The following is a 9837-nucleotide window of genomic DNA, read 5'->3' on the forward strand; positions in this document are numbered from 1 at the left end:
TATTTTTTCAGCAGGGAAGCAACAGGCAGCATTACCACCTTTGTGAGCAATGTTTGACTTGGTAAGTTGTTCCAAATTGGTACATTTCACATATTTTATTTCAGACTTACCAAGTGTATAAGCCAGAAACCGTGGGGAAAATTCCTAAAGAAGCTTTGTCCTAACGTAAGTTTTTTCTTGGATTAGAATGCCCAGGACAAGAACCACTTCAGACACCAATCAGTGATCCATTTGAGCAGAGAGTACACTAATGTTTATTGTTCTGAATGAAAGCCTTTTTGTGTGGTGAGAGTGTGTATCAGACTGGTTGAGATATTACCAGACATAGGGTATGTTTTTTTTTTTTTTTTTCTTGATTGCAATTCAGGTCAGGGGTTATGAACGTGACATACATAACTTGATCATTATGTTACATTGTTCTTTATTGTTCAGGGCTTTTTGCAATTCGCTGGCCTTCCGCTCCATCACCCGTGTTTCCATGGCAACCCTGTCAGGGTGGAGGAGACCAGCAAATCATGTGAGTTCAGAGCATCTCTCATTCCCTCCCTCATTTTCCCTCTCTGTCATTCTCATTCTCTCTCTCTCTCTCTCTCTCTCTCTCCCTCACTCTCTCTTTCGCTCTCTCACTCTCCCCACTTCCCATTGCTTTCCCCTTTCCCCCTCTCTCCATTCCTCTCACTCTCCTTCCCACCCATTCTCTCTCACTCTCACTCTCTTATTCTATGCCACTGCAGACCATTCCAGGCTGCATCGGACAGCAAGTGAGCGAGTGATTGAGGAAATCAGTGAAGAGGAGAAGTGCTGTCCTCCAGTTATCCTTTCTCCTTATTTGTCTTTCTTGCCACACTCTTCTTTCTATTGCTCTGACTCTGTTCTGTCAATATTGGAGAGTGGGATGCTAGTATGGGCTGTGGAAATTCCTCTGCAACTAATACTACAGCAGGAGGTGAGTGTATGTGCTTTTTTCTCCGAACGGAAACACTGTAGGAGTCATGGATGTGCATGTCTGTGTGTGGTGGGTGCAGGTGGAACAGATGCTGTGTTCATCTCTAAGAATTGGTGTGTGTGTGTGTGTGTGTGTGGGAATGAAACATTCCTAATGCTGTGTGTAATGCTGAGTGATAATGTCTACTATGTCTGCTAGCAGTGAGACTGGTAGGAGGCTTCATATGTGAGTATAAGGGAATGTGCTTTTTTGGGAATAGAGACGTTTAGAACAGTTGCCAAGGCGAGAATTATCCAACAGAGTCATACGCTCCGTCTCATTCAGCACGACTCAGCAGGACATTCAGCTCAGTGCTCAGCAGCACAAGCCTCACTCAGCCAGCCTGTGGTATTTGCAGTCACACACTTTTTGTGTGTGTGTATATGTACATATGCATGCAGTAGTGTGAGTGCTTGTGCCTTTGTTTTTGTGCATTTAGAGGATCCTGACTGTATTTGTTACTAAGGGTAGTGGCAGATTGAGAATTAGACTCAGAAAATACCCACATCTATATGTAATCACATGGAGTATGTTATTTTTTTCACTTAGGTAATCACACACCACATGCCCAACACACACATACACACTCCCCACACAAATAAATGATCGATATGGAAGATTTTAAGGACTCCACATTTTGACAAGATAAACAGACAATAAACAGGTCTCCCTCTCTCTCTTTTGTGTGTGTGTGTGTGTGTGTTTTCACTGTGTCCTTTCAATTGTGCGTATATTTGTTGCCCCACACTTTCTGTTTACAGATCTGAGACTTGGTGTCAGTAACTGATGTTACTCCCACATGCTTTGACATTTAACTGTTCAATCCCTTGTATACACCCAGCTCCACTCTCCATCCACTGGTTAAACTCCAAAGGTCCTTAGGAATGTGGCAAAGGACTGCTAACACAGCCTGAGACTAATTTCATGAGTCTTTGTTAGGCTTAGCATTACAGCATCACAATAATTACTAGTTAATAAATCCTAATATTAATAACTGAATATGACGTCTATAGTTAAAAAATGTATATATATATATATATATATATATATATATATATATATATATATATATATATATATATATAAAACTTAATGATACACTTCTCCTGTTAAACCTGAATAGATTTAAGTTTGGCCATAACTTCTCTGTAGTCTTGATGTCTTTATTATGCAGTAAGCTTTCTGAAGCACAATTTGCTGTCTTAATTATGCTACACAGAGGGGCTAAAGTGTAATGGGCTTATCTGCTTGAACCAGCCATGGTTATGCTATCAAATCAGTGCCATAAATTTAAACTAGAAAGTGTCCAGTCATCTCCATCTGTTTCTCTGAATTTTTTTTTTTTTTTTTTTTTTTTTTTTTTTGTTTGCCTGGAAACAAATTTGGCCCTCTTCAAATGACCTAGATTTCTTCTGTTTTTTTTTTTCTCCCTTCTTGTTGTCTTGGTTTACTTTTGTGTGATATAAACATTTGGATGAGCATGTGAGAAAGACAGTGTGGAGGTCAGCCTTTTTCAAAAACTGTGGCTTGGCTTTTTCTTAGTGTTCCCCGTACTGTACTCGTAAGCCATCCAGAGTTTACATGAGTATAGACAAAGACTCTTCATATGTTTTAGAGGCAAGCTAAGGCTCTTAAAGCTGCTTGGCTGTGATGGATGCCTGGGGCTGAGTGACTTTTTGAAGCACATTTGCACAGCTCCAGCACTATCTGTAGTATTCTGAAAGCTCTGGCTTGTGGAGAGAAGAACAGTGTGTGAAAAGCTCTGTTGTTTTAGCTTCCTGTCCCAGTCCCACATAGGTCAATACACTGTCAGTGTACAATCACATATTGTATACATTCACTTGGGTAACAGAGAATTAAGACTTACATTATTAATTAAGGGGCCATTAGCTAATTGATTTTATTTTTTAAATGCAACTACTGCAGATTAACTACTGCCCATTCTTATACTCCATCATAGCCAAGCAGCCTTAAAAGCCTTGCTGTTGTTTTGGGTGAAACAAAAAAATAAACACTCATAACATATTCTGTTAGGGGGCATATTTGTATTTTGTTCAATATATGCAGTGATTTTAAAATGGAAAATTATGTGCAGCAAATATAAACATTGTATTGGAATGCTGTTTGCTAGGCCTTGCAATCAGCTTACACTTTCTTTTTCTCAAGTGAGCATTAGGTACTGTCAAAAAGATACCCAGATACAATCAGAATAGCACCAGATGCTATAAGGGTTTGGTGCTTACGTGAACTGCTTGCTTGATATTATCCATAGTTTCCAATGTCTGTAACAGTATCTGGTCCTCACTCAGTTCTCACTGGACTGTGCTCATTCATTGGCGTTTGTGCTAATTCAGATGTATCTGTTGTTCAGCAGTCATTCTGCTAAAAAAAACACCATATCACACTATATAAGGATTTCAAATTTAGCATTAGTTGATTATTTTCAAGGCATCATAGTGTTTTGTGAATTTTAAAGTGCTGAGATATCATTTGATTGCCTGAAATTGTCTAAATTCAAGGGCACTGTAGAATATGCTGGTTACGCTGTGCTTTGCCTATTTGTCATTTGTCACTGTATTTGGTGATTAAAGCAGGAAGCACAGCTAAGAGGACTGCATGGAGTGTCCTTCAGCCTCTCTCCAGCTCAGACAAGGCCTCACACACACACACACACACACACACACACACACACACACACACACACATATACACACACACACACAGTACTGCCTTTTCTTTTGATGACTTTTAAGAATATGGGGTCACAAAGTAGTATATATATATATATATATACAAACACATACTGTAATTTATTTCACAAATAACTTATTTCCTCTTTTGTCTCTTTGTTGTTAGCAGGTCCTGCTGAGGCTGCTAAGGATGTGTAAGTGTCATTTTATTGTATGCAGTGGAGAAAAGCTATCTAACAATAACAAAGAATATGAAATGTCATATTTCTCCCTGTTATATATGATGTAGTGCAAGGAGAATTTTCAGGTATTTAAAGCTCATTTCATATCATTAATTTTTCCGTAATCTTGTAACTAATTATTAACTAGAAATAATTGTCAGTCCATCACTTAATTGAAGCACAGTATTTATGTTTATTTTATATAGTGCTCTGTAAATAAATACAAGTTATTAATATTCAGGAGATGCTTCTGAGAATTAAGAAGGGGAAAGTCAAAGGTGAACAAAATGTGAATTCTGATATACAGATAGAATGGGACTTCTACCCACAGTGTAAGGAGAGCACCAAAGCTGACATGAACTTAAAGGGAACTGAAAGGGATACATATGTGCAAATGCACTTTCTTATGCGTCTGCACATAAGTATTGGGATCTGGTGCATCTACCAAGCCACAAACTGTGACATAAGACAACCCAGTCAATTTTTGTAAGAAAACATAGTATAAAATGAACTGGATCAGATCTGGGTCCCCTTGCAAGGAAATGCAGGCAGTAACACAAATTTTAGCATCGCCTCAGCTGAGTATCAGACTCAGTGCCAGACCTAAGTTTCTGTAAGTGTGCAAAAGTGTAGTATTTGGGACTACAGTGATCTGTTTCTGGCTCTTTGTCATTTAAAGGAACAGGCCCTGAAACTAGCTGAACACAGCTGTTTATACAGGGGAAGAAGAGTGCTGTGTTGTTTTAACCTTGTGATATTTTGACCAAATAATGTTCAAAATGTCTGTGTTAAAAACATTGTTAACTTATAGAAAAGGCATATATCACATATAAAACTTTTATTCTGAAAGATGAGAAAACATATCTCTACTCTTGCTTCAGATCTGAATAAATCTGTAGCTCTCTCTTTCTGTTGCTCCACTGGGAGAAGTCCATTCAGTTCTATAGGGCTGAAAGCATGTTAAGCTCTCAAGAAGCTGTTACTGAAGAAAAGCAAATAGACAAAACACAAAAGAATCGAATAATCAGTCCAGAACCCATACCTTATTACATAATATGAATGTAAAGTCTTAAAATCTGTAAAAACTGAATGCAAATCGGTAAAGAGTGGACACACTCAATACTGAATAAAAATATTATATCTGAGTCTTCGGTATGATATTTTGTTTCCTGACCTACTGCCTGTTTTGACTTGACATTAATGGTGCTCTCTGACTTTTGAACTGTACAGTAGATACCAAAAAGATTGCATTAAGATCTGTGGACTGTGGGTGTATTGTGATTTTCAGAGTCAGACAAGCTTTACACATGCATTCGCACCTCCAGTAAATCCACATGGGTGCTGAGACTCTTGCTAAAGTGAATCCCTTAGAGAGATCCAATCTGCTCTGGCCTGTGTTCTCCCTGATGATAAACATGGCTGTGCCTCTGTGTGTGTGTGTGTGTGTGTGTGTGTGTGTGTGTGTGTTCAACTGTGGCTCCTCAGAGCTCCAAATGCACCCGGGCCAATCATCACTAATTACTGAACTCACCAGCACTCAGCGCATCAGCATCCACATTTAATCTTAGAGACAAGCCCCTGACACCAGCTCATAAACACTGCCGTGGGAACAGACCTTTCCATCCAAACTCCACACTCAATATTAAGGCACATCTCAAATAATGGCAAATAGCAAACTGCAGCCAAACAGCCCATGATGATTGATAGTGTCAACAAATGTAATGTCAAATGCAGTTTTGTTTTGTAACTTTTGAATGAATGAATGAATGGATGATTGGAGGGATGAGGAATAATTGAATGGGTGGATAGGTAAGGAGAGTGAATGAATGAACAGATAAATAGATTGTGGGTGACATGGAAGAAAAAATGGATGGATGGTCATTAAAACAGACAAATGGTTAAATGATATAAATAAACAAAAGAATGGATGGTGGATGGATGGATGGTTCCTTCCAATCTGTTTTAATGGATGGATGCACAGAAGAACCAAAGAATGAATGGAACAATTATGGATGAGTGGATAGAGGGATATTTGGATGGATTAGTAAGTGAGTGGATTAATATGCAGGAAGAGAGGTATGAATGATGGATAGTTTGGTAAATGTATATGAAAAAAGATTCTAACATGAACTCTTCTCTTGTAACAGGACAGAAGAGCCCTCAACAGATGATGAGAAAAGAAGGTCAGTGAGAGGCTCCTGTAATGGAGACATTAGTAAAGCTGCTGTAGCCTCAGAGTGTGTTTGACTGTGTGTTGTGCCCTCTAGGAATTATGGAGGTGTGTATGTTGGACTACCGACAGACCTGACCACAGTAGCATCCAGCCAGTCTAAATCCACACGGAAAGGTGAGCGTGACTGCTAGCTCCTGTTTCTAAATGTAGACAGAACAAGGAGGAATGTGATTATTCAGTGACAGAGTATTTTGCCAGAAAATATGACGTGTGCATCAAAGTGAATGTTTCTGCACTTGAATACTTCTATCCTTGTTTAAATGAATGCTCTCTGTATTAAGCATGTGAACAAGAGCTTAGGCATGCTACTTATTATTTCAACAAATTGCTAAATTAGAGTGGCATTGCCCTGTGTGCCACTACCACTTGATTATACAACACATATGCAGTGGTGACGGAAGAAAATCAGCAATAAATATACTTTCAAAATTACTTTGATACAGACATACTATGCTATAATCTATAGTGATCCTGTATCAATGATTTCATAACTGTCGTAACTGATTTCTGTTCAAATGAATATAAAATATGTTGAGGCACTTTACAGAGGAATGTTGTTCTACACCTATGACACCCCCAAATCAACAGATTTTTTTTTTGGACATTATTCACACTTCTTATATGCACAGATAATGAGACATCACTGTAATTATCACAGATTTTCGAGACACATGCAAATTAACCTGCGTCACAGAGTTAACTTTACAATCAGAGTCCAATAGGTAGGAACAGCTTAAACTATGCAGGAGAAGGATGATCAAAAACCAACAAACAGTTCAAAGGAATATAATTGAACAACAGCAGTACTTTGAAAAACTTAAAATAATGTATTATAGTAAAATACATGAATTAAAGAACAATTCATAAAATAATTATTGGCAACAGGACTCTGGTAGGCCTTTTTGCCAGTTATTGTTCACTTTCAGGAGGTATTTACGAGAAAAATAGATAATGCACTTGCATAAAGAAGGGTAGGTCAGAATAAATAAATTGTAAAAAACGTATATATTAAAATATAGGAAAGTGCACCTCAGAACTTCCATGCAAGATCTGGTAGGTTACCAACACTCTCATAATCAGATAAACAATACGTTCTAAAGCTTCTTTCATGCTTGAGATACAGGAGATTCACATCCATTCTTTCAGATGTGAATTAAAAAAACTCACAGGTGTTTCTGTCCATTATTGCACTATAAGGAAAAAAAGCACAGTTCAGTGCTGTGAAACTAAAAAGATGTGGATATGATGTACCAACAGTGTCCCTGCCTCTGATGTAAATAACAGTTCTTACTGAATATACAGTATATTTTGATAGCACTGAAGTGCAGCAGATAAAATATGTTCCTGGAGCTCACAGAACCAGATGCTACTAATTAGTGTTTTTAAACACCACTGGGTACGGAAGTTCATGTGTGTGTGTGTGTGTGTGTGTGTGTGTGTGTGTGTGCGTGCATGTCCTGACCACATCACATGGCCTGTCACCATCTCTTTAATGACTTTTTAAAAGGTTTCCAGAGAACATGACAGTGACACACATACACAGCTTTGTGCCTGTGGTGCATGAGCCTACAAATTAGTGGCATCTGCTAAACCAATCAAACCCAATCAGATCTCATATTCTCAACCTATATAAGCTCTGATGAGGCCTTTCCATCTTTTTCAGACTAGAATATCATGAAAGAGAAGCAGTGAGAAAATGTGACGCAGGTAGGCAAATTTGTCTGTTATTCCATAATACAAATGGCCTGGAGTAATTACAGTGGTTGTCATTAGCGTATGTTTCACTCTCACTCTCACTCTCTCTCTCTCTCTTACTCTCTCTCTCTCTCTCTCTCTCTGTCTCTCTTATGTGCAGTTGACTGTGTAAATGAAGGAGCTTTTTATGGACTAACAGCAGATCGAGAATTTACATGCACTCAAATGAACACTGAATATGACCTCTTGGTGTATGAAGTGGGGCTCTGTGTTGATCTGTGAGAGCTACAATGGAGGATTCTTCATATTAGAGTATAATTGCTCTAGAACTGTGTTTTCTACCAGAGACAGAGACCACCCTAGGAATGGAAACAGCAGCCCTAGAGGAGATCCTGGCATTTAAATGGCACTGGAGTCAAGATGGCAGGGCACTCACAGCTCAGGAAGCAATGAAGGCAATGTCAACAAACCAAGACCAGCTCCAGGTCTCTGCAATAAAAGACTAACCTGCATCTTCAATGTAGGACAATAGCTCTATAGCCAAGCCATCTAAAGACTCGTATTTAGCTCAGAGAATTTTAGCTGCAAGCTACTTTTATTAATGGTACTATCATTATATAAAGTGATGGATTCATCCAGCTTTATGTAGACTTCACAGAAGCTGTCCTATGAAGTGATTTCCATCACCATTCATGATCAAATACTAATAGATACCACATCACCTCAGTACAAATTAGCGCTTTTGAAATAGATGAATAATATAAGAAATTTGTATATGGTATGTTCTCTTTATTTAATTTTTGTTGCTATATTTATGGCATTTCAGGTTCATGACTTGTGATTGTAATTTCAAAAGTTTGTTTCATCCACAAATTGTGTATAATGAAAAAATTTTTTTTGAATAGTTATATGCTTCACTGTGTCTGTTTGTGTGCATATTTCTCAAAGAAAAGCTATGGTCTACTTGATTTGTACTGAATAATTTGACAAGATATAGCAGGTAAAAATACTACATATGGGACCACAGATACCACACATATATGAGCTTGGTTGACATCCCACTTAAAAACTATAAGACCAATCCCTAAAAAATCTAATCTAAAAATCTACAGCACTAGATTATTATACGTCCTTCTGTAAACTTTCCTGATAGCATCATTTGTTCCATTTGGAAATATTGTCCAAGCACCAAACCCAGGTTCATCATACCAGAGAGTACATTTCCACTGCATCTGAGTCCAGTAGCAGCATGTGTACCACCACTACAGCTAACACTTTGCATTGGGCATAATGATCTTAGGCTTGTTTATACCGTTTATTTCCTAAGTTCCAGACATGCAGTTCTTCTGTTGATATTTTACATCTAGAAGAGTCTAGAGTCTGAAATGTTCTAGTGACTGATAAAATAAATTACATTTTTTTCCTCACAGTATCCACTCCATCACTCTGTGAAACTGCGTCATCTACCTCTTCTTGCCTGACCTGCTGCTTATAGATGCTTCCATTTCACAATGACAGTGCTTTACCAGAGCAGATCCAGCAGGACAAAATTTTTTCAAATTGGTTGAACATTAAACATTAAAAGTAGCATCCAATCACAATGTCAGTGCCATTTTCACATGGACAATGTTTTTCTATGGAAAACACATTGCTTAATTTTTAAAACCTTTAAAGTGTGGGTGCGATTGTAACACATGAACTTAGTAAGTAAGGGGTGTGTTCACATATATTTTGCCATTTAGTGTATGTCTACATATGGTAGCTATATATATATTCCTCACATCAAGTTAATATGAAATAGTTTTGCAAATGTAGTGTCATTAGTGTGTATATAAGAATAGTGCAAATGACATGATAATGATTATATAGGCTTAGGTTTGAGTTTATTTCTCACAGAGAATAAGTGTTTATTAAAAAAGAGTTATTTTCTATTCAAAGGTAAAAAGGGCTTCAATTCTCCCAAACCGCTATTTTTTTTGTGTGTGGTCCAATGGAGGAACATCTTTTCTGTTT

The 9837-nt window shown here is 37.8% G+C and overlaps 1 protein-coding gene across 4 annotated transcripts; it reads left to right on the top strand.

Moving 5' to 3' along the window:
- Positions 1-680: 680 nt before the first annotated feature.
- Positions 681-9443, top strand: LOC136695489 (overexpressed in colon carcinoma 1 protein). 4 transcript variants are annotated; one of them, XM_066669605.1, is made up of 6 exons: positions 681-946; positions 3842-3869; positions 6044-6079; positions 6164-6243; positions 7793-7836; positions 7985-8305. In XM_066669605.1, the coding sequence occupies exons 1-5, from the start codon at positions 904-906 to the stop codon at positions 7795-7797; spliced, it is 192 nt and encodes a 63-aa protein (XP_066525702.1). In that variant the 5' UTR covers positions 681-903; the 3' UTR covers positions 7798-7836; positions 7985-8305. The 4 variants fall into 4 exon arrangements, with proteins under 4 accessions (XP_066525702.1, XP_066525703.1, XP_066525700.1 ...); XM_066669606.1 differs by having other exon boundaries at positions 8170-8300; XM_066669603.1 differs by lacking the exon at positions 7793-7836 and having other exon boundaries at positions 8170-9443.
- The last annotated feature ends 394 nt before the right edge of the window (positions 9444-9837 follow it).

This window comes from Hoplias malabaricus, chromosome 4 (genome assembly GCF_029633855.1).
Source record: "Hoplias malabaricus isolate fHopMal1 chromosome 4, fHopMal1.hap1, whole genome shotgun sequence".
Taxonomy (NCBI): Eukaryota; Metazoa; Chordata; class Actinopteri; order Characiformes; family Erythrinidae; genus Hoplias; species Hoplias malabaricus.

Excerpts from the sequence above, each read along its gene's own strand:
- LOC136695489 (XM_066669603.1), top strand. The coding sequence starts at position 904 with ATGGGCTGTGGAAATTCCTCTGCAACTAATACTACAGCAGGAG. Across the intron at positions 6,080-6,163 it reads ACAGATGATGAGAAAAGAAG|GAATTATGGAGGTGTGTATG; the intron begins GTCAGTGAGAGG and ends TGTGCCCTCTAG. Across the intron at positions 6,244-8,169 it reads GTCTAAATCCACACGGAAAG|AGACAGAGACCACCCTAGGA; the intron begins GTGAGCGTGACT and ends GTTTTCTACCAG.